Here is a 20,969-nt window from a genome sequence, read left to right on the forward strand (position 1 = left end):
AAAGACCACGTTGAAGCCTGTGGAAGTGCATATATATACAGATCTTTGCTTCGTGTTCAATACCAACCATTTCTACATTTTCTTTAGTGATTGCTTTGAGTTTCTCCTCCATGCGCTGCAAAGACTGCATCAGTTCATCGTTTCTCTTGGTGAGGCACTTGTTCCTTTCAAGGAGAGGTTTGCATTGTTTTTCAGCTTCTCGAACACGTTTCAACTGTAATAATGAATAATAATGACAAGTTAAAAATGGATTTTCCTTCCTTCACTGTGGGCTCTTGCCTTCTCTCTCCTTCCCAGGTGACTATTGTCCCAACAAAGCCCTGAACAAAAGTATGAAACGGAACTGACAGAATAATATCATCTAACTCTCATATAGCACTTTTCATCCATAGATCTCAAAGCACTGTACAAAGGAGGTCCCTTTTACACATGGGGAAACTGAGGCATAGAGAGACAACATGACTTGTCCAAGGTCACCCAGCAGGCCAGAAGCAGAGCTGGGAATAGAACCTGTCAACTGTGTCATACTGACTTCCTTACCAAAAGAAAGAGTTGGATTGGTCCTTGAATGGCCCAAGTTACGCTGATAGTAAATATCACATCCATAGCTTGGGCTCTTAATGGACAACAGAACATATACATATTTGTATAAAACAGTAGATTTATTTTAATCAAACCATTGCATAACAGTGAGAAGGCATTTTTGTAGGTAGTAGCATGTTCTAATATATCAGTGTCTATATTCTTATCCACTTAAATGTCCTCCTTCCTTACAAGATGAGTTCCACTGAATAACACTCAATTCCTGTTTAAAAAGACAAAACAAAACAATCCTTTCTGGCAGGGAAGGAGGAATCTCAAGTTGCCATTTTAGGCATGAAGCCCTTTGCCCCTTTTCCATTGTCCTTTGGGCCTTTTCCTTCCATGGCACAGTACTTAGTCATACTGTATTATTTAATAAATATGCCCATTATCTAAGGTCTGTTTACAGTCATTTTCAAAGAAGTGGCATTTTCTCATTAAAAAATACTTCAGTAATTTAAAAGTTTGTATCCATAAGAGCAAAGTAGGGTGAATGTTAATGGTATAATCTTTTAGAAGCCAAGTTTTTGAGAGAGATACATAATCAAATCAATACAAGTAATGCATTTTGCTGTATTACTGAAATGTGGTAAGACATCATTTACAAGTTTTAATTAATACCACCGAGGCACACAAGATATCTATATTAACACACACTGAGTTAATCATGGTTATTGTTTCCACAATGAACGTAACGGAAACAGCACTGCTTTTCAAAACCTTAATCTTTTACTACAACTGCAGAAATGATGAAGGTCAAAAAGCACTGATGTTCACTTAAAGGCACACCTATCCCGTTCTAAGAGTCAATCTGATAAAGAAATGAATTTATTGTTGTAGGCTCTAGGGCTAGCCTGCTTGCTTGCCTATATATCTTTTCTTATAGGTTTCTTATTTTCTTTGATTATTTGTTTTATTATAATAGGTTTATAGGTTTATATTAAAGTAGTTTGGCTGTAATGCAAGGGACCTACAGGCCACATTCTGTATATTGAGCTAAGGCAAAGTTAGCACACATATGTCTGGGACCTTTCACCCAGATAGCAAAGTTAGCAAACATATGTCTGGGACCTTTCACCTAGGTAAATAGTGATGAGTTAAGGCATAAGGTCCATATATGGCTGTGATCTTTAACATAGATAGATAAAGGATGCGTTGAAGCAGGTTGGCATAGGGGGCTTTCCAAAGTTCATACTCTCTGTAAACAGGTACACCACAAGGAAATAACCGAAATAACCCGGAGGACAAAAATAACAAATGTAAGAATGATCTAATGTCATTAATATGTATGTATATGTCATCAATATGTACAAACATACCAGCCTATGGAGTAAGTGTACCCCAACATTTCAGTGGGTGAGGAAACTAAGTTTGGACATAGAAGGAGGGCCTGAGTGCTCAAGCCCTATAAAAGAGGGTGACCCACCTTGCCAAAAAAGTGTCTAAGCTTCTAAGTTTCTGAGGGTTTTTCTAAGTTTTGTGCTTGGGAGCTTGTTCTCTAAGTTTCTAAGCTCCAAGCTTCTTCGTTCTTAGTTTATTAGTCTGTTAGTTTAATTTTAAGTTTTAAGTCAGTTAGTTAAGTAAAACTCTAAGTTAGCTGCAATAGCTCTTAACTCTAGCTTCTTCTAAACTCTGCACCTCCCTGTCAACAATTAAGGAACCTGAGGGGAGGCTGGGCCTTTGTGTCTTAGCACCAGGCCATCAAGAAAGGGTGTGAGTATATTAATCAAAAGCTTTATAGTATATAATATCATGTGTATCTTTAAAATACTACTATTACATTTATAACTCTAACTATTTTACCAAGTTATTTATTGTGACACAGTGTCCTTGTTGGAGTTCAGGGATTATGGGCTGTTCATCTGTAGCAGAACTAGAAAAAAGGTCACCAGTGAAACAGGAAATCCATCTCAGATTGGCTGATGGGGTTACTGTGAAATTTCCTGGTAAACTCCTCAAGAACCCTCTGAACTGTGGCAGATTAAGCCTCGACCCCTATGAACTGTGGATGTGAGCCCTAGACTGGCATCATCCACAGAGCCCTCTGAGGAGGCCCCATGGCTGGGGCGAGTGGGCCAGGAGATGCAGGAGCTGGATTCAGTTGGCAGCCGGGGCTGGCCGTGGCTGCCCACTGTTGCCTCGTGGGTTTCAATGTAATGCGCTACCATGTTGTGCTTTATGAGGTGTTTTCTGAGGCATTCCATGATACACAGAATGGTAGCGTGTTAAATTGAAACACAAGAGACAGCAAATACCAGGAGGGCAGTGAATGTGGTGGACTAATGATCGAGGGCCTCATCGCAAGCCCCTTGCCATTGCCTTCAATGGGCTTTGGCTTAGGCCTTGAGGCAGCTGAGCCTTCCTGAGTACCACAATGCCATTTCCAACCCCCTCATGCCCCTGGGCCCTAGAGGTAGTGGGTGGTCACAGCATGAACTTTTGCTGCCTCTGACACCCTTGGAGGCTCCTCTTCTTTCCTTTCCTTTCTTTACAGCTCCTTGCCTCCCCAATCTGACACAGACAAGAGCACACACCAGTTCATTTCGTTCATCTACAAGCAGTGTGTTCCTGTCCTCCAACTTCCGGATAGTGGCATTCAGCTCTGCCATTCTCTTCTGATTTCTGCGTAAATCCTGTAAATTGAAAGAAAGAAAATTTAGTTTCTAGGTCCTCTGAAACTGTCCATTGGACAAGAAACAAATGGACTGGAATGCTCACAAAAAAGACAAACACATCATCATTTTCTAATGAAACGAAACCCATTTGTAAGGTTGACATCATTTATGTCTGTCACAAGTACCTGGATGCTGGGTAAAAGTTAAAACAGCATGGACCTCATTCTGTACTATCTAATGCAGCTTGGGTGGTCATTGACTCGTGCAACTTGGGTGCAAATGACATGCCATTCTGTTGGTAGCAGTTTACATTCAGTATGCACTGGTGCTGATGACCACATAAGGTAGAAGCTCAGGTCATTGGTCTGAACTCATTGGCTCAGGAAGCATTAACTGCTGAAAGCAAAGGGAAACATAAACATTTGCAAGGAAGAAACTTGGATAGGTCTCAACCTGAGCCTTCAAAGCTGCTTCGTTTGGATTTTGAAAGCTATATATGAGGAGGAAGATTCATAGAAGGGGTTTCTGGACCGAGGAACAGAACTGGTCAAAATTTTTCCATTGGAACTTTTTTGACGGAAAATTAGGTTGTTGATTTAAAATTTTCTCAGAAAGTGCCTGCTTTCCTTGAACATTTTTTCTATGGGATTTTTTTTCAGTTTCTGACAATTTTCAGATGAAAGTTTTCATTTTTCAGTTGTTGGAATAAAAAATTCTGGTTTTGTTTTTTGATTAAAAATTAAGTATTTCGGATGAAAATTGTGACAAAAACTAAAAATGTTTAACTTTTTTAAATTTTCCTCAGAAACACTCTCATCCCCCTTCTTTTCTGAACAACTCTACTTAGGAGGGTTATTTCAGAACAAAACTCAGGTTGGAAAGCAAGGAAAACACTGTCATTCTCAACTGCCTTTATCTTCTTATACCTGCTTTGCACAAAAGTGTAAGTAAAGAAATAGGCCCTGAGTAGTTTAGTCCAGTAGACATTTCCTGTGCCAAGAACTATTTCCTGTAATTAGAATTACCACTAGAAGACACTTCACAGAGTGAGGCTTAACTACTATAGCAACATGAAAATGATGCAGGAAGTGGGCAAAATAATTTTGCAATCCAAATAAAGCCCATTGTTTGTATTTTGGATTACATTTAAACCTACTTACAGGACTGCTACAGTGCTCTGACCCATCTCCAGCTCTTCCTGGGATCTCTCGTTTGGGACTGCTCATGTTACACTCCGCCTCCTTCACTAAGAAGAGCTGTTCATCCAGAGCCTCCTTCTGCAGCTGGAGCTTCTGTACATAGCCTGTCTGGGTCTCCAGTTCTTTCTCCAAGGAAAAGATGATTCTGTCTTTAGCCTTGATTTCGTCCATCTTAATTAAGAAATAAAAGTACAATGTTACTGCACAAGCCCAACAGAATGTCAGCACTGCAGGAGTAAGGAGAGATCACCTTACCGTTGTTGTTCACTGCTGTATCTGCTGTTAAATAGTACACCAAACTCATGGATTACACACTTCCTCAACATCATAAAAAACAAATAGTTATTGCATCGGATTAGTCAGTCTATGATGAGCAAAGGCCATAAATTGAATGATATAGAAGTACATCTATGCACAAAATATGGACTGATTTTCAAAGGTGCCCAGGTCCTTCACCCCCTGCTGATGTACATAAGAGATGCAGGTGCTCACCTTCTCTGAAAGTCAGACCAAGGGTTTAGTCTATAACTTCATCATCATCAAACATGCACAGTCTCTGGAAGACCAAAGCGCCAGCCAGAGTGACCACAGCTGATGGTGTTGCACCAGTACCAGTTCAAAGTAAGTGTAAAACAATCAAAATTAATATGATTAGGCTAGATCCCCAGGTATGGAGCTATGCTGATTCACACCAGCTGAGGATATGGTCAGTGTACTCACTTTGCACAGATGTAAGATCCTCAGTTGGTGTAAATTGGCACAGCTTCATAGATTTACATCCGCTGAGGATCTGTCCCCTCTATTTAGTAGACTTGCAGTCTAGGGGCCTCATTCTCCGCTCCCTATTGGCAGTGTCATTCTAATGAATGGAGAATCAAGTCCATAAGTTTCATTAGCTGCATCACTCCTGTCTAATGTTCCACGCAGATCCAGCACATATTGAAGTGTCTCATCCCTTTCACTAGAATCTGGATGACTGATGCTGTCCAGGCAGCTACAGTGGAAGACTAGAAGAGAAAGGGGTACCTAACGTTTAGAATAAGATCACTGCACGTAAGCCCTGAAAACTTTAAAGATAGGTATGAGCCAGCTAAATGCCATTGAGCCTAAGGAAATTCTGTGACTCAGAATTTGTAAAACACTCAGGGAAAAAAATGCATGTTAATCTGTGAAAGTTACATGAGTCATTTCCCCAAAACCCGAATGCTGCCTGTGTTGAATTTTGCCCAGAGCCTCAAAGATATTTACTGATCCTGTCGCCTTTCATCCATACTGAAATCCTCCCAAAAGTATATTTTTCAAATTAATGGGCCAGAGGGTACTCAGACACAGAAGCCAAAATGTGGACTGTCCAGGTAAAACCCGGACGGGTGGCAACTCTAGGCCAGATTCTAATCTCTATTACACACTTGTCAATCTGATGCAACCCCATTGATTCCAGTGGAGATACAGTGGATTTACACTGGCGTAAATGAGATCAAAGTCTGACCTAGTGCATGGCACTTATACAAACAAAAGCTTTTTAAAAGGGACCATTTTTCTGTTTAAAATACCATTTCACTCACAGAATATTCATCCAGAGCTGAGTTGATTAGTGTTGCCAACTCTCACAATTTTGTTGTGAGTCTCATGCTATTTAGTGTTTATCTTAAAGCCCAAATCCATTGTGTGAGAGTTTGAGCTTCCAGTTAAGAAAAAAAGGAAGATCCTAGCCCTCAGGATTACAGCGCGAAGCTTGAAAATATGACACAAGAGTACCATAAAGGCTCAAAAAAGCAAAAGGCAAACCAGAAAGAACCCAACATTCATTCTTTTGAAACTCTCATGATTACTAAACCAGTCTCCTGATTTCGGGGGTCTGATTTCCCACTTTTTCTGAACACTGGGTAATGGCAATATTACGATCTACACCATTCTAGGGTCTAGCCCAGCAATTTAAAAATGAAAAAGTAATTAATTTGAATTTTTTTTCACTTACCTGCCAAATTGTGAATTCAACTTTCCAGACCAAATTCGTTGCTGTTGCAAGTGAGCATAACTCCTTTGAAGCCAGTGGAGTTGTAGCCACTTACCCCAGCACTGAATTTGACCTTCTGTGTTGTTTCTATAACTGTTGATGACACCATAAAGACTAAAGCAGAGAATATTGCTCCCCTCTGCTGTTTAAAATCTTTCCATACTATCATTTGTATTAGAAAAGCTGGTAGGTAGCAACTGCAGACGGAGACATAATCACAACATGCAGTAAGAACTCATATAATATCTAATACAAATCTTCTCTTATCCTGACACTAATGGATCAAATACATGTTTGGGGCATTGCAGGTATATTATTAGCTCAACTAGAATTTCAATTTCCTTTTAAATTAAATTAAATTTATAATAATAATAAGGGCTGTCAAGCGATTAAAAAAATGAATCATGATTAAAAAAAATTAATCGCAATTAATCACAGTGTTAAACAATAATAGAATACCATTTATTTAAATATTTTTGGATGTTTTCTACATTTTCAAATATATTGATTTCAACTACAACACAGAATAAAAAGCGTACAGTGCTCACTTTATATTTATTTTTGATTACAAATATTTGCACTGTAAAAAAATGAAAGAAATAATATTTTTCAATTCACCTAATACAAGTACTGTAGTGCAATCTCTTTATCATGAAAGTTTAAGTTACAAATGTAGAATTATGTACCAAAAAACTGTATTCAAAAATAAAACAATGTAAAATTTTAGAGCCTGCAAGTCCACTCAGTCCTACTTCTTATTCAGCCAATCACTAAGACAAACAAGTTTGTTTACATTTGCAGGAGATAATGCTGCCCGCTTCTTGTTTACAATGTCACCTGAAAGTGAGAACAGGTGTTTGTCCATGCGTTCATGCTGATGATGGATTCTGCTCAATAACAATCTGAAGCAGTGCAGACCAATGCATGTTCATTTTCATAATCTGAGTCAGATCCCACCAGCAGAAGGTTGATTTTCTTTTTTGGTGGTTTGGGTTCTGTAGGTTCCACATCAGAGTGTTGCTCTTTTAAGACTTCTGAAAGCATGCTCCACACCTCGTCTCTCTCAGATTTTGGAAGACACTTCAGGTTCTCAAACCTTAGGCTGATTAGAAATCTCACATTGGTACCTTCTTTGCGTTTGGTGAAATCTACAGTGAAAGTGTTCTTAAAATGAACATATGCTGGGTCATCATCTGAGACTGCTATAACATGAAATATATGGCAGAATGTGGGTAAAACAGAGCAGGGGACATACATTCTCCCCCAAGGAGTTCAGTCACAAATTTAATTAATGCATTATTTTTTTCCGAGCATCATCAGGACGGAAGCATGTCCTCTGGAATGGTGGCCGAAGCATGAAGGGTCATACGATTGTTTAGCATATCTGGCACGTAAATACAAAAGTGCCATGCAAATGCCTGTTCTCACTTTTTGGTGACATTGTAAATAAGAAAAGGGCAGCATTATCTCCTGTAAATGTAAACAAACTTGTTTGTCTTTGTGGTTGACTGAACAAGAAGTAGGACTGAGTGGACTTCTATGCTCCAAAGTTTTACATGGTTTTGTTTTGAGTGTACTTATGTAACAAAAAAGTCTACATTTGTAAATTGCACTTTCATGACAAAGAGATTGGACTACAGTACTTGTATGAGGTGAATTGAAAAATACTATTTCTTTTGTTTATCATTTTTACATTTGTAATAACCATACGCAATTGTAATAATCATACATTTGTAATAATCATTTCTTTTGTTTATCATTTTTACATTTGTAATAAAAAATAATATACACTTTGATTTCAATTACAACACAGAATACAATGCATATGAAAATGTAGAAAAAATCCAAAATATTTCAATTGGTATTCTATTGTTTAACAGTATAATTAAAATTGCGATTAATCGCGATTAATTTTTTTAATCATGATTAATTTTTTTTGAGTTAATCGTGTGAGTTAACTGCGATTGACAGCCCTAATAATAATAATACATAATAATAATAATTTTATGGCCAATAATAAAAATTGTAGATATTGTACACAGCTAAGCTAAGGCTTTGAGATCTAAGCTCATCAGTACAGAGTTTAGGAGGAGTATCTCTCTCTCTCTATCTGAAATAATGAAGTGCCTATCGCTGGCATATCTGAGTGCTGCTTAGTGTCGTGCATTTGACTGGGTGCCTGGGCTTTTTGTTCCCGTCTTCCTCTGCAGCACAAGGTTTGGACACTGATAGAGGGAATTGATGGTCCAGTATTCTGAGCCAGCAAGATAAATCCTCTGCTTGCTGAAAATCCAAACCTGAGATTTATTAACATGTAGGAAACCTCATGGAATATCTGGAGGAACCCGCAGTGTGGCAAAACCCAGTATTTCCTTTTTGCTGGAGACCTTCACATTGCATGCTGCTGGCTTCTGAAGATTAATTTGATTTTATGTTGCATATGAATTAACAATTATAGATGGGCCCCAGCAACAAAATCTGGATCTAGATTTCCATCACCCGCCAAGTTCTGGGGTGTTTGGATCCAATGGTTCTGTTCAGTCCACTATTAGGTGTCAGACTGTGCCTGGTAACTGGGACACTATTAGGTGCCGGACTAGCACTGGTGACTGGGACAATGTTGGTAGAAGAAGGAAAGCCCATGAAGCCTTTTCCCCCTGTCAACATGCTGGGCAAGAACCAGGAACAGTCAGTCACAGAACTCTGTGCACCCCAGGGGTGTTATTTGCCCAAAAGAGGCTGAGGGCTTTGGAGAGAGGGGCAGGACCAGGGCTGTGGTGAGGGATCCCCACACACTCCCTTGCACTTCCTGGCACTCTCCTGAGGCATAATCCATCCCAGAACTGTCCCTTGGGGCTGCACAGCTTCCTACACAGTCCAATGGCTCAATGGCACAAACTAGTCCTAAGGCAGGATCAGGATCACTCATGTCTACAAAGAGAGAGTCTTTTGAGCTGGATTTGGATTTCAGGGATGTACAGCTGAGGGCTTTTGTTCAGTCCCACTTCTAGCTAAAACACCCAGCACCTGCAGTGCAGGTGGTTTAATTTTGTGAACCACGATTGCTAGAAAGACAAAGTCACTGCAGAGAAGAACATCACCACAATGTTCTTTGTGATAGAGCTACTTCTTCTGCACTGCAAGCTGGAAGGAGAACGCCACTTTCCCCTACATAGAACATTTGAAAAAGAAATGCACATGGGCAAGCAGAGAGGAAATAGAAAGACTAATAGAAAGAGTTATGCCACGTTTGGGATGCAAAGGTGTTACATCTACCGGTCTGGTAAAGCTATAAATCTGCATGTTTTATGCCCTATACTGCACAATGAAATTCTCCCTTCACCCAAGTGCTGGGGACTTGTGTTTTCGGGGAAGGAGGGTCTGGGGCCTATTCCGGCTGCTGTGGTGAAGTTTTGAATGGCCATGGATAGCACAGTAGTAACTGACGACTCCTGCTGTAGATGGCAGGTATAATATTTATGCAATGAGTCCGGTGAGAGCCTCCTGCTTCCAAAGCACAGCCCCTACCACTAGAGCTAAAAGAGAATTCCTGTTAGCAGTATAGGGCCATAGTGGGGAGACGCTCTGATTCCATCCCGAAAGGGCAGCAGTGGTATGGGTGCACGTGGGTGCGTATCTATTTATACACACACAAACTACCAATTTGTTACAGAATATACCATTAGCATATTTCCTCCTGGGTTCCAGTAGCCCCATGAGTAGCTCACATCAGCAGCTCCCGCCAACTTCATCTCACTAATTCCAAGAGAGATGTGGTAACTGGGAGTATTTTAATCCGTTTGCAAACTAATTTGCACTGCCCGGGTCTGACCGAACAGGAAACCTATCAGCACTAGAGGCAAATCAACAAGGCTGTAAGGAGTCACCCTGGCTGTTTGGTGCATAGGGAGATTACTAACCAGTCTGCGAATATCCCTTTCACTCTCCCATTTGATCTTAGAGATGGCTTCCTGATGGGACTGATGCTCACTCCGAAGATCACCCGCCTTGATCTTATCGGCTTGAATCATGTTGGTAAGGGCCTCGTCCACCTGCTTTTTGGCAGATTTTAGTTCAGTAATTTCCTGCAAAAGTTTAAGGCGCTCGGAGTCAAACTGTTTCCTGGCCTCTTCACGAGCCTCAATGGTCAGCGCTGTCCTTACTTTGTCACTGCTCCCATCCCGCAAAGCATACAGTGCTGACTTGAGGCGCTGGATTTCACTGTCTCTCACTTTAACCGTCCGAGTAATTTCCTGCTCATGCTGTTTGATTAGGTTCTCCCGCACTGCCTGCAGCTCTTTCATTTTCTCCTCATGGAGTTTGGCTTTAAGTTCAGTGATCTGCACAGTCTGCTTGCGTTGCTCCAATTCTCTGATCCGCTTAGTTTCTTGAATCTTTTCTCTTTCAAGTTTGCTGACCTACAGGTTGAGAAGAAAAGAAAATCAACTGCCAGAAATATGTTCTAAAACATGCCCATTTGAAGTACCCATACACTCCAGCAAATCAGGGAGGGAAATCACCTGAGACACTCATCGATTCTTTCACCCTCAGTATGACAAAATATGGGCCACATCCTGAAGCACTTACTCAACTTTATCCCATCTTTACTCAGGCAAAAAGTCTCCTTGACCTCATTAGGAGTTTTTCCTCAGTGAGGACTTCAGCATTTGTCCCTGCATACTTTTTCTCAACACAAGGGCTTCACTGCTGTTCATTAAAATAAATGACTGAAGCCTCTTGCCCAGGCAATGACCCACCCTGCAATAATAGAGCAACCCAACAATCTTCACTAACCTTATCTTAGAGCTCGTTAGCAACCCTACAAATCAAACTCATGTGAACATGCAATGAAGGAATGCAATTTGATGAAGAAAGAGATTTCAATAAGAACTGAATGTGACAAGCTTATTATTTACAGTAAGAAGGGAAAAGAAGGAGTTTAAAATGATAAAAACTCCCGTGGCAATTTCCTTTAAAAAATACCATAAAGAATCAGAGAGTGAGCAAACCCTTTAAAGTGAGAAAGACAAGGAAAGATAAAAAAATGAATAATAATTAATAAAATACTTCCTCAGTTGAAAGCCCCCCAGGAGACACGGGTGATGCCTTCTTACAATCGTAATTGATTTGAAAGATGGGATTTGCTAAAGCTAGCGAATGCCATATGCAATATGCATTGAGGTGACATGTTTCTCTTGCATTCTGTCCCCAGGTGGTCTCAGATATACTCTCAACCAAAATATATCTCGAAGGGGGAAAAGAGTCCTAAAAGTGCAGTTTCACTTCAGTTTCAGGTCACCAAAGTTATCCTGACAGATCCTAAAAATGAGCAGTGTGTTTCTTAGGGCTTCTTAAAAAAAAATCCAATGAGCAACGTATAGAATCATAGAAGTGTAGGGCTGGAAGGGACCTTGAGGTGTCATCAAGTCCAGCCTCCTACACTGAGGCAGGACCAACTAAACCTAGACCATCCCTGACAGGTGTCCAACCTGTTCTTCGAACTTCCAATCAAGGGGATTCCACAGCCTCCCTTGGATGCCAGTTCCAGAGCTTAACTACCCTTATAGTTAGAAAGTTTTTCCTAATAGCTAACCTAAATTTCCCTTGCAGCAGATTAAGCCCATTGCTACTTGTCCTACTTTCTGTGGACATAGAGAACAGTTGATCATAGTCCTCTTTATAACAGCCCTTAACATATCTGAAGACTGTTATCATGTCCCCCCCATCAGTCTTCTTTTCTCAAGGCTAAACAGGCCCAGTTCTTTTTAACCTTTCCTCTTAGGTCAGGTTTTCTAAACTTTTTATCATTTTTGTTGCTCTCCTCTGGAATCCCTCCAATTTGTCAAGATCTTTCCTAAAGTGTGGTGCCCAGAACTGGACACAGTACTCCCACTGAGGCCTCACCAGTGCCAGGCGGAGTGGGACAGTTACCTCCCATTCCTTACACATGACCCTCCTGTTAATACACCCCAGAATGGTATTAGCCTTTGTCACAACTGCATCACATGGTGACTCATATTCAACTTCATTCTTAGGGCACCAAGCTCTGCAACAGCCCAGGTCAAAGTTGTCAAACTTGGCTGTTTAAAATTAGGCCCTAAGCTCTGTATTTAGGCACATAAATAGGAGCGCTCTGTTTTTCAAAGGGGCTGAGTGCTCACAGCTCTCCCTGACAGCTACCAGCATACCACAGTGGTGCTACTATACTATTAGCCTATGGTTACAGGGGAAGTAAAGACTGAGAGGGTCAGTGAGAAAACAAAGTGGAAAGCATGAGAGAAGCTCACTACTCCTTCAAGTTCCTGGCAGCCAGCCTATGGTTCCTAAGAAGAGAAGCTAATCCCTGCCTGTCTGCTAAGACATCAGTGCCAAGGCTTGCAAAACCATTGTGCCTTTCCAGGTTCTGAGATCAGCCTGCTGTAAAAGTCTGAGATGCAGGATGAATTTGAAAGAATGACTGTGTCAGTTTCCTTGCTGCTTGCGAATCCTGCCATGTTAAAATGGGTTGCAATTAATGACTATAAATCTCACTGGAGGGTGAGGGGAGAACCCCCCCCCCCCACAGATTATCCCAGACTGTCTATTTGTTCTTTCATCTTATTTCTGCTACAACTAAAGAAACCGATTTCCACTCAACGGGCCAATGGGCTTCTGAGATTGCCATTAGCTTTGATATGTGGATAAGAAAGCCTTTCATGATAAAAGACCCGATGGAAACTAAAGCACTTGCTATTGTTCAGTTTTGGAAGCTCCGAGCAGCCCAGCCTAGGTTAGTTTTCCTGAGGCCATGCTTATCTGTGAAGGAATCAAAGAATTTCCATCACAGGCTTCAATTACAATCACCTGGGGGAAAAAACCACATCCGTAAGTGCTGCCCTTTGAAACTGCTACTGTGGCTCAGTGGCAGATTCAGAGTGCTAGCATGTGGGCAGCACTGGCCATAACTTCAGGATTCGGTGAGAGGAAATCAACAGCAACTATAACATGGGACTTCTGTTGTTTGCTGCTCATAAAGAACATCTTGTTAAAACTAAAGAGTGCCGCTATCTCATTAGCATCCAGGAGACACTTAGCTCTCTCTGTGTAAGGCTTTATAGGACAAAAGCAACACTCTTGCACCTGGCAATGCACGGGAGACTCCAGGGCACAGGTGTAATGTCATGGGCTCCCGACTAGAAGCACCAGTAAGAAAGCAGGAAGTGATGCAGTGGGAAAAAACCCATTTCATTGCAAAGCAACTTCAAAACTTGATGATGTTTTGCCAGCCTGAAACTATCTACTTCTTCAGGCACGACCGGCAGGAAGTGGAAAAGCTATCTGCACCTTCTCTGCAGAGCAAGTGCACAGTGACAGCTAGAAATTTACACTGTGGGTGACATCCGTCACTCCCATTCCGGTTCCTTTCAGTTAGAGCGGCATGAAGAGTCCTAAAAGCCCCATATTCTGCCAAGGAAGGATTCCCTCAGTCAGCTGTAAAGCTGCTTCCTGAAGACATCCTGCAGGCCTCAGGGGGCTGTTGAGTTGGGGCAAGAGGCAATAGACATGTGTTGGGGTGGGGCCACAGCCTACAGCACTGAAGAGATCTGTCCCATAGAGATCCCTGGGAGGCTGCTGTACTTTAGACCCTGAGTGCTGGGAACCTCTCCAGCCTCTTAGGGTATGTCACATGGCAAGAAAAAGACCCAGGGCAGAGAGGCTCAGCCTGGGTCTACAGACTCAGACTTGTGCAATGAGGGTGAAAGTAGCAGTGTAGATGTTCCCAGTTGGGCTGGAGCTAGGCTCTGACTCCCACCCCACTCGCTGGGTTTCAGAGGCCAAGCAGGAAAATCTACACTGCTATTTTTAGCCTGGTAACGTGAGCCCATATCTGTAGGCCACGGCTCTGAGACTTGTTGCCATGGGTTTGGGGTTTTTTGCAGTGTAGACGTACCCTAAGGGTCTACATTGAATAAAAGACCAGCAGCATGGTTGCGGCCAGCACAGGTAAGCTGACTCAGGCTTGTGGGGCTTGGGCTTCAGGGCTAAAAATTGCTATGTAGATGTTCAGCTCAGGCTGGAGCCTGAGCTCTGGGACTCTTCCCCTTGTGGACCCTCCCCCCCCCAAAGGTAGGGTCCGCAAGGAAGGTCTACACTGCACATTAAACTGAGGCTCTGACTCAGGTTTGAGCCCAAGTCAGAAGGTCTGACTCTGAAGTGCTGCATGGATGCTAGCATGACTGTGAGACCTGGGTCTAGCAATTTACAATGCAGAGTAGAAGTTCAAGTGTGGGCTAGGAAACACCAACTCCACAGGCCTGGGTCCTGTAGAGTTGGGTTTACAATGCAGTGCACCTAGCCTTAGAGGTACAGCACAGAATCACACACTATATATTTATGGAGCACTTCAGTCACTAGTGAAATGCAACCGTCTTTGGAGTGGCCGAAATAAGTCCTTCGAGAATGCACAGCAACACAACACAGTAGGCAGAGATAAATGAAAAACATGGTAGTCACAGAACTAACACTGAATTTAAGGGTGGCAGGATAACTCTAACTAATTGGAACGTAGCCAGGATCTTGAGGTCAACAATCCTCTTCTTCCTAGGCCTGAGCCTCCTTTAACTTACCCCCATGTAAACAGAGTGTAATTCCATTGAAGTCAGGATAAAAATGGTGTAAGTACAGAAGAATCAGGCCCTGTCTTCTGGTTAAAAAACATGCCCGCCTTGATTTTCTGTTACACAGCTTTTCCAGATCTTTTTCTCCTTTGCAGATACTGTCATTTAATACTGACTCTTCACTCACCTTCGATTTCTCCTGATGCAGCTCAATTTGAATGTCTGTGAGCTTGGTCCTGAGCTCTTCATTGGCAGCCTGCAGGGCAACAATCAGTGCCTCCGGCTTCTCGCCCTTGCTGCGTCCTTTTTTTGACATTGTTTCTTCCTAATGAGAGTCTATGCGTTTAATTCCTTTCAAATAGGGACTGCCATCTTTGTTTGTTCCGTTCAGTGCAAGTTGTCTCAGCACCTACTGTGTGACATTCCTTAAGGTCCTGTCCTCAGCCGCTTTGGAAGCCCTGCGAGAAATAAGACACACTGTTATTTGTCAGTGGGTCAGTGGCATCACAACTGTTCATATGGTTACAAAACATTAAGACAATAGTTCATTTTTCCAAACACTGTGACCTCTGTCCAGAGACTTGCAAGGGGGATTTTAGCACAATCAAATCGCTATGTGTGAGCTTGGCATGCCTAATGGCTTTCAAAGCAATGTCCTCCCTCTTTCTTGTTTCCTCCAGGAGGCATTCCGCAAAGAAGTAGGAGGCAGTTTGTTTCTTAAGGATTTCTGTAGCTGAGCAAAGAGATTTTTAAAAATAATTCTGGTTCTGGTGGTTGCCACTGATTCAAAGCCTCGGATAAAGAGGTCTTCTGTGCAGAATAAGCACAGCATTGGCAGTAGTGGAACAAGCTTCCTCCACATTGCCTTATCAATCAGTGTCTCAATCCTGACCTGGGACGGCTACCTTCATAGGCATGCTGGCAGGGCCAGATCCATGGCCATTAAGTCCCTAGCATCTCCAAGTCCTACACGACAATTGTTCACAGCGCAAAACCAACATACACGTTGACATGGTTGGTGATCTGGAGAAGTCCAGGACTATCATAGCAGAGTGTGTACCGGCTGTGTTTCTCATCCTCCCCCGCGTATCCTTTCTCCTGGTCACCTGTGCAAGGACCAGGGTTAACTTTCCCCATATGTACTGGAGAACAGGTAGTCCCACTGCCACTTCTCTAGATGGATCAGAGACAAAGACTATGATTCCCAAGGATGATTGACACCTTTTGGGGAAATAACCCAATCCACATTAGTAATTTTGTCATACAGTGAACAAACTAGCATTCTTTCTTGTTACCTTGAATTAATTTTTATTTCCACTTGTATATCCTGTGTCATCCTCTAATTCCATTTAACTAAGCTTCCATATACTGCTCCCAGTTACGCTGTTATAACTGCTTTGAAATCAATAGGGTTACTCTAGATTTACATTATTGTAACGGAGATCAGAATCCGGCCAGTATTTCCTCCACAATTCCCATGCAAGACAGAAGGTCTAATCTTGCTCTCAGTTACACCAGTGCATTGTTTCCAGTGGAGTTGCAATGGTAAATTGGTTAGTCTCTAAGGTGCCACAAGTACTCCTTTTCTTTTTGCGAATACAGACTAACACGGCTGCTATTCTGAAACCTGAGATCAGAGTGGAGCCCAAAGATTACAGTAAATTGAGACTCATGTTTGTTTTAGGAGTGGGCGAATATTGTGAAAGAAAATCTACTCTGGAAACGGTATAGTATAAGTGGCCCATTCTTGTCATCTCTGTTGTAATGCAGCACAGCAGGGATGACATTATAATGTCCAGCTCAAACTCAGAAAATGAGGCGAAGGAGATGGGAATGGTTAAGAATGTGAAAATCTGACTGCCTATGACATATGAATGCTAATGCCTTAAGACTTGCTTGGGTTTAAACAAAGGTTGAATTTTCTCAAGATTAACCATGCAAGGTTTTGAGCTGGAGAAACAAAACAATGTGTGAGCTAAGCAGGAGAGAAAATAGATTAAAAATTCACAGGAGATGCTTCCCTGCAGGGAGGTGATTGTTTTAAAGACCTGAACTACAGTTACAGTAGTAAGTACTTTTACTGGCTGTACTGCTACAGAACCCCAATGAGCAGAGGGTACAAGAGGCTCTGAGCCCACTTCAGTTCTGATTGGCTGCAAGTGATCTCATGACTCAGACACTCTAATAATACTGCAGATGGCGTGCATCACCGACTGCAGTCCTGCAGTAGTAGCCCTGTGGTGTGCTGAGTTACTTTAAGGTCAGCCTCCCATAGCAAGGCAGCAGGCCGTAAAAGATGGATGCTTTTAGTTCAGGAATGAGATACTTTGGATATTTATGCTTGAAAGCATAAAGCATGAGGATTAAACGTATCATTGCTACACAGATGGAATGTCTCAGTGTTACCCAGATAGCTGGTGCGTATGAAGATAGAGCAGGCTGGAATCACAGCAAGAAAAATCATGTTAAACTGCAACAGGAGCACCACTTGAGGTTAGAAATGTGAAAGTAAAGAGAGGATCTAAAATGAGGCATGACAAAATAAATTCCTAGTCTCCTCCAAAGGGGTAATTTACTCCTTATTGGTTTATCAAATATGCATTATACCTTTTTTATGCAGATAAAAACATGGGTTTAGCATCTGGATAGCAAGCAATTTACAGAGGCTGCTATGACACACTGAACTGCTGAGATAACAGAAGCTTTAGCTAATGCACTGGGCCACTTTGCTTACAAATCTTAAAATGCTGTCTTAGCATTATTACCAGCCACAGGGCTGAGTTTACTTGATAGTATGGGTCTATAAGGTTGTTTCATAATGGATTATGAACTGGATATAAAAGACCAAAGCAATGACAGTGGATATAAACCCAGTATAACAATAATACAATACACTCATATGATCAGCATTAATACAAATATTACAAGCATGTTAACTAATTGCAATTCCTATGGCCAAATTCTGTTAAGGGTTACTTCACGGAGCTACTTTGAATTTGTACTTTGGGGCCGAATCCTTCACTAACTGAGAATTGTCTGTAGTGCTTACTGTGGGAAATCCCCACTGAAGTCAGTGGGGCTCAGTAAGCACTGAGCCATGAAGTAGGTGTGTGGAGTACTGTGTCCCAAGACTCTAATCACTCGTAAGATCAGTAGCATGTTATGGATTCTTAACAATCAATAGACTTAATGGGCATTACGCTAGCTGGTTTAGTAACATCCTTACTAGAATCAGTAAACTTAATAAATAATGACCAGATGGCAAAGTACTGCTTATTTTTGATCTTTCACAGTAATAACTTTCTCTCTGGAATGGGCAAATGTGGACCTTCAGAGATTGAAAGGTACATGACTATCAAAAGGAAGATAACAAAAAGGGTATGTTATTTCATCTTGGGATTCAGTGTTAACTCTTAGCAGCACAATGGACATATTCAGTGAATTATTACAGTCCTGAGGTCTTTTGCATGTGCAGTTTTATCATCGCTCCAAAGACTGTTATCCTGGGATGGACGGATGTTATATCTTTAAAAATCGAGATGAGCATATAATTCAAAACAATGTGTTGGAGGGGTTTAGTCTGTCAGTGTGTGCACGCCATACTCAGTAGCAGATCACAATTTCCTCAACTGTATTCTGAATTTGATAACTTTTTATTTTACGTCTACTACTGGTCATAAAAAGTGCTCTGGGATTGTTTGTTCTGCACCCACAAATCAGGTGAAGTATCTACTACAAACTGGTGCAATTGTAAGCATAGTTAAGAGTGCCTGCAGTTTTGCACCTGCAACTGTACATGCTACTTGGAGACCCAGCTATAAAGATCTATCTCTCTTCCCTCAGGTGTCCAGATCCATTATACTCTCCTGATCTTCCCTCAACATGTAGCAGGCCCCAGACTCTTCCAACATGCTGCGAGCTCCTTCCAGACCTCCTGCAGAGAATCCCATTGTGTTGCTGGCCTCTCCGAGACCTTTCATTTTATAGTGACAGGTTTCAGAGTAGCGGCCGTGTTAGTCTGTATCCGCAAAAAGAAAAGGACACAGCTCACTTCATCCGATGAAGCTGTAGCTCACGAAAGCTTATGCTCAAATAAATTTGTTAGTCTCTAAGGTGCCACAAGTACGCCTTTTCTTTCATCTTATAACACTCTCGGCTCCCTTTCATCTGAGGCTATATCTACACTACCACTTATGTTGGTATAACTTACGTGTTTCAGGGTGTAAGTGAGGCACCTACCTGAGCAACATAAGTTATACCGACCTAAGCACTGGTGTGGACAGCACTATGTCGGCAGGAGAGCTTCTCCCACCGACACAGCTACTGCTGCTTGGTGGGGGTGGATTAATTAAGTCGATGGGAGAGCTCTCTCCTGTTGGCTTAGAGCGGCTACAGTAGAGAGCTTACAGCAGTGCAGCTGCATTGGTACAGCTGTGCCTCTGTAAGCTCTCCAGTGTAGCCATAGCCTTAGGCTCCAACATGCTTCTGCTTGTCTCCATCTTTTAAAATCTGTTGTGGCCTCCAGCTGCCTCTCTGCTGAGCCAGTGGTCTGTGGGCGTTCGCAGAGTGGAGTCTTTTACTTTACAACAAGGAAAACAACAAAGAAAGAACGACTATAAAGTCTCCAAGATTGTGTCCTGCTCAGAAAAATGATTTTGAATTCTCTCACAGCCTTGATCTATTGCAAACAGGCAGACAGACTTCTTACATTTAAATGTGCATTACCCGTATTACCAAAACATACTTAAAAACACCTCTTTCCCTACAAACAGATGATTATAATATGTGGTAACTGGGATTTCAAACTCCAGAAGTACTCCAATAGAATAACATTCAGAAACTACCTTATTTGCTATAAAATAGTATTTATATTAGCAAAAATAACAACCCCCCGGAAAGGAAGCAGCCACCTTCTATCCACTTTACAGCCTTTCTCTGAATTTGATTTAGCTGGTATGTCTACTGGTGGTGGAAACAGTTTGGTTGATAATGTGGACCTTCCTTTGGAGAACAACTGAAATATTTCTGGAGACATGGATATTTGGGGCGTGGAGACACGCAGCTTAGCACTTGAACTGCACAAAATTCTTAGCGTTCAGTGACGACCTGTTGCCTTTTCTTGTCTTAATCACCCTAGAGACAGTTTTCAGAGACCTTGAATACATAGTCTGTGATAGTCACATGCTCTGCTAGAAGTGAAGTTCAGAATAAACAAATAAACTACCAGAGACGTAGCAGCATTTCTGATACAAACATTTGTACCCTGGTGAATTTCACTTTCACTGTTTTCTTAATGCAGAGACAGATTTAGGGTGTTGAGTTGTGCTATAGTCTAATCCACAAAAGTAGTTAAGAATATCCATTGAATACATATTGCAGATAACCTTGTGGCTAGACTGTCTGTCTGCAGTAGCACTTAAGAAAACTTACAGTAACATGAGCCAGGTTAAAACTGACCTCTCCAGATCAAAGGCAGTTCTGAAGAGAGGCAATGTGGTCTTGTGGTTAGATCAGGGATTGTGATAAATGATTCCTGTGTTCTTTTCCCATCCCTTCCACTCAGTGCTTTACTGTATGATCTTGGAAAGTTCACTTAATTCTATGCCTTGCTTTTCCTATCAGTAGAAGGGGTATTATAATAATAATTAATTAATAACCTGTCTCACAAGGGCCTTGTGAATAGAGCTGGTTGGAAATTTTTCAACAAGTAATTTTTTCATCAAAAATACTAATTCGTCAAAACTGAAACTGTTTGCAAATCTGAGCTGGGCTTGATGAATTTCCCAACTCAAAAAAATTTCAAAATGGTCAAAAATGTTTCATTTTGACATTTTCTTAGTGAAAAGTTCAGAATGACTTTTCATTTCAAAATGTAAGGTAATTAGACTGGGGGGTGGGAAAGGTTAAAAAAGAATAAAGGTTAAAATCAAAATGAAACATTCTGAAATTATTGAAATGC

General features: G+C 41.5%; 1 protein-coding gene across 3 annotated transcripts in view; it reads right to left on the bottom strand.

Moving 5' to 3' along the window:
* The window catches only part of JAKMIP2 (janus kinase and microtubule interacting protein 2), a 108,998-nt gene that overhangs the window by 32,249 nt on the left and 55,780 nt on the right, over positions 1-20,969 (bottom strand). For 2 of the 3 annotated variants that reach the window (XM_074960530.1, XM_074960532.1), the window contains exons 2-6: positions 15,198-15,468; positions 10,334-10,831; positions 4,358-4,567; positions 3,117-3,215; positions 68-214 (exon numbers count right to left, since the gene is read on the bottom strand). In XM_074960530.1, the coding sequence (XP_074816631.1) occupies positions 68-214; positions 3,117-3,215; positions 4,358-4,567; positions 10,334-10,831; positions 15,198-15,326 (1,083 nt within the window). In that variant the 5' untranslated portion in view covers positions 15,327-15,468. Of the gene's footprint in view, positions 1-67; positions 215-3,116; positions 3,216-4,357; positions 4,568-10,333; positions 10,832-15,197; positions 15,469-16,013; positions 16,032-20,969 lie in introns of those variants that run through there. The other variant, XM_074960531.1, reaches the window with a different exon arrangement.

Source organism: Natator depressus, chromosome 8, assembly GCF_965152275.1.
Source record: "Natator depressus isolate rNatDep1 chromosome 8, rNatDep2.hap1, whole genome shotgun sequence".
Taxonomy (NCBI): Eukaryota; Metazoa; Chordata; order Testudines; family Cheloniidae; genus Natator; species Natator depressus.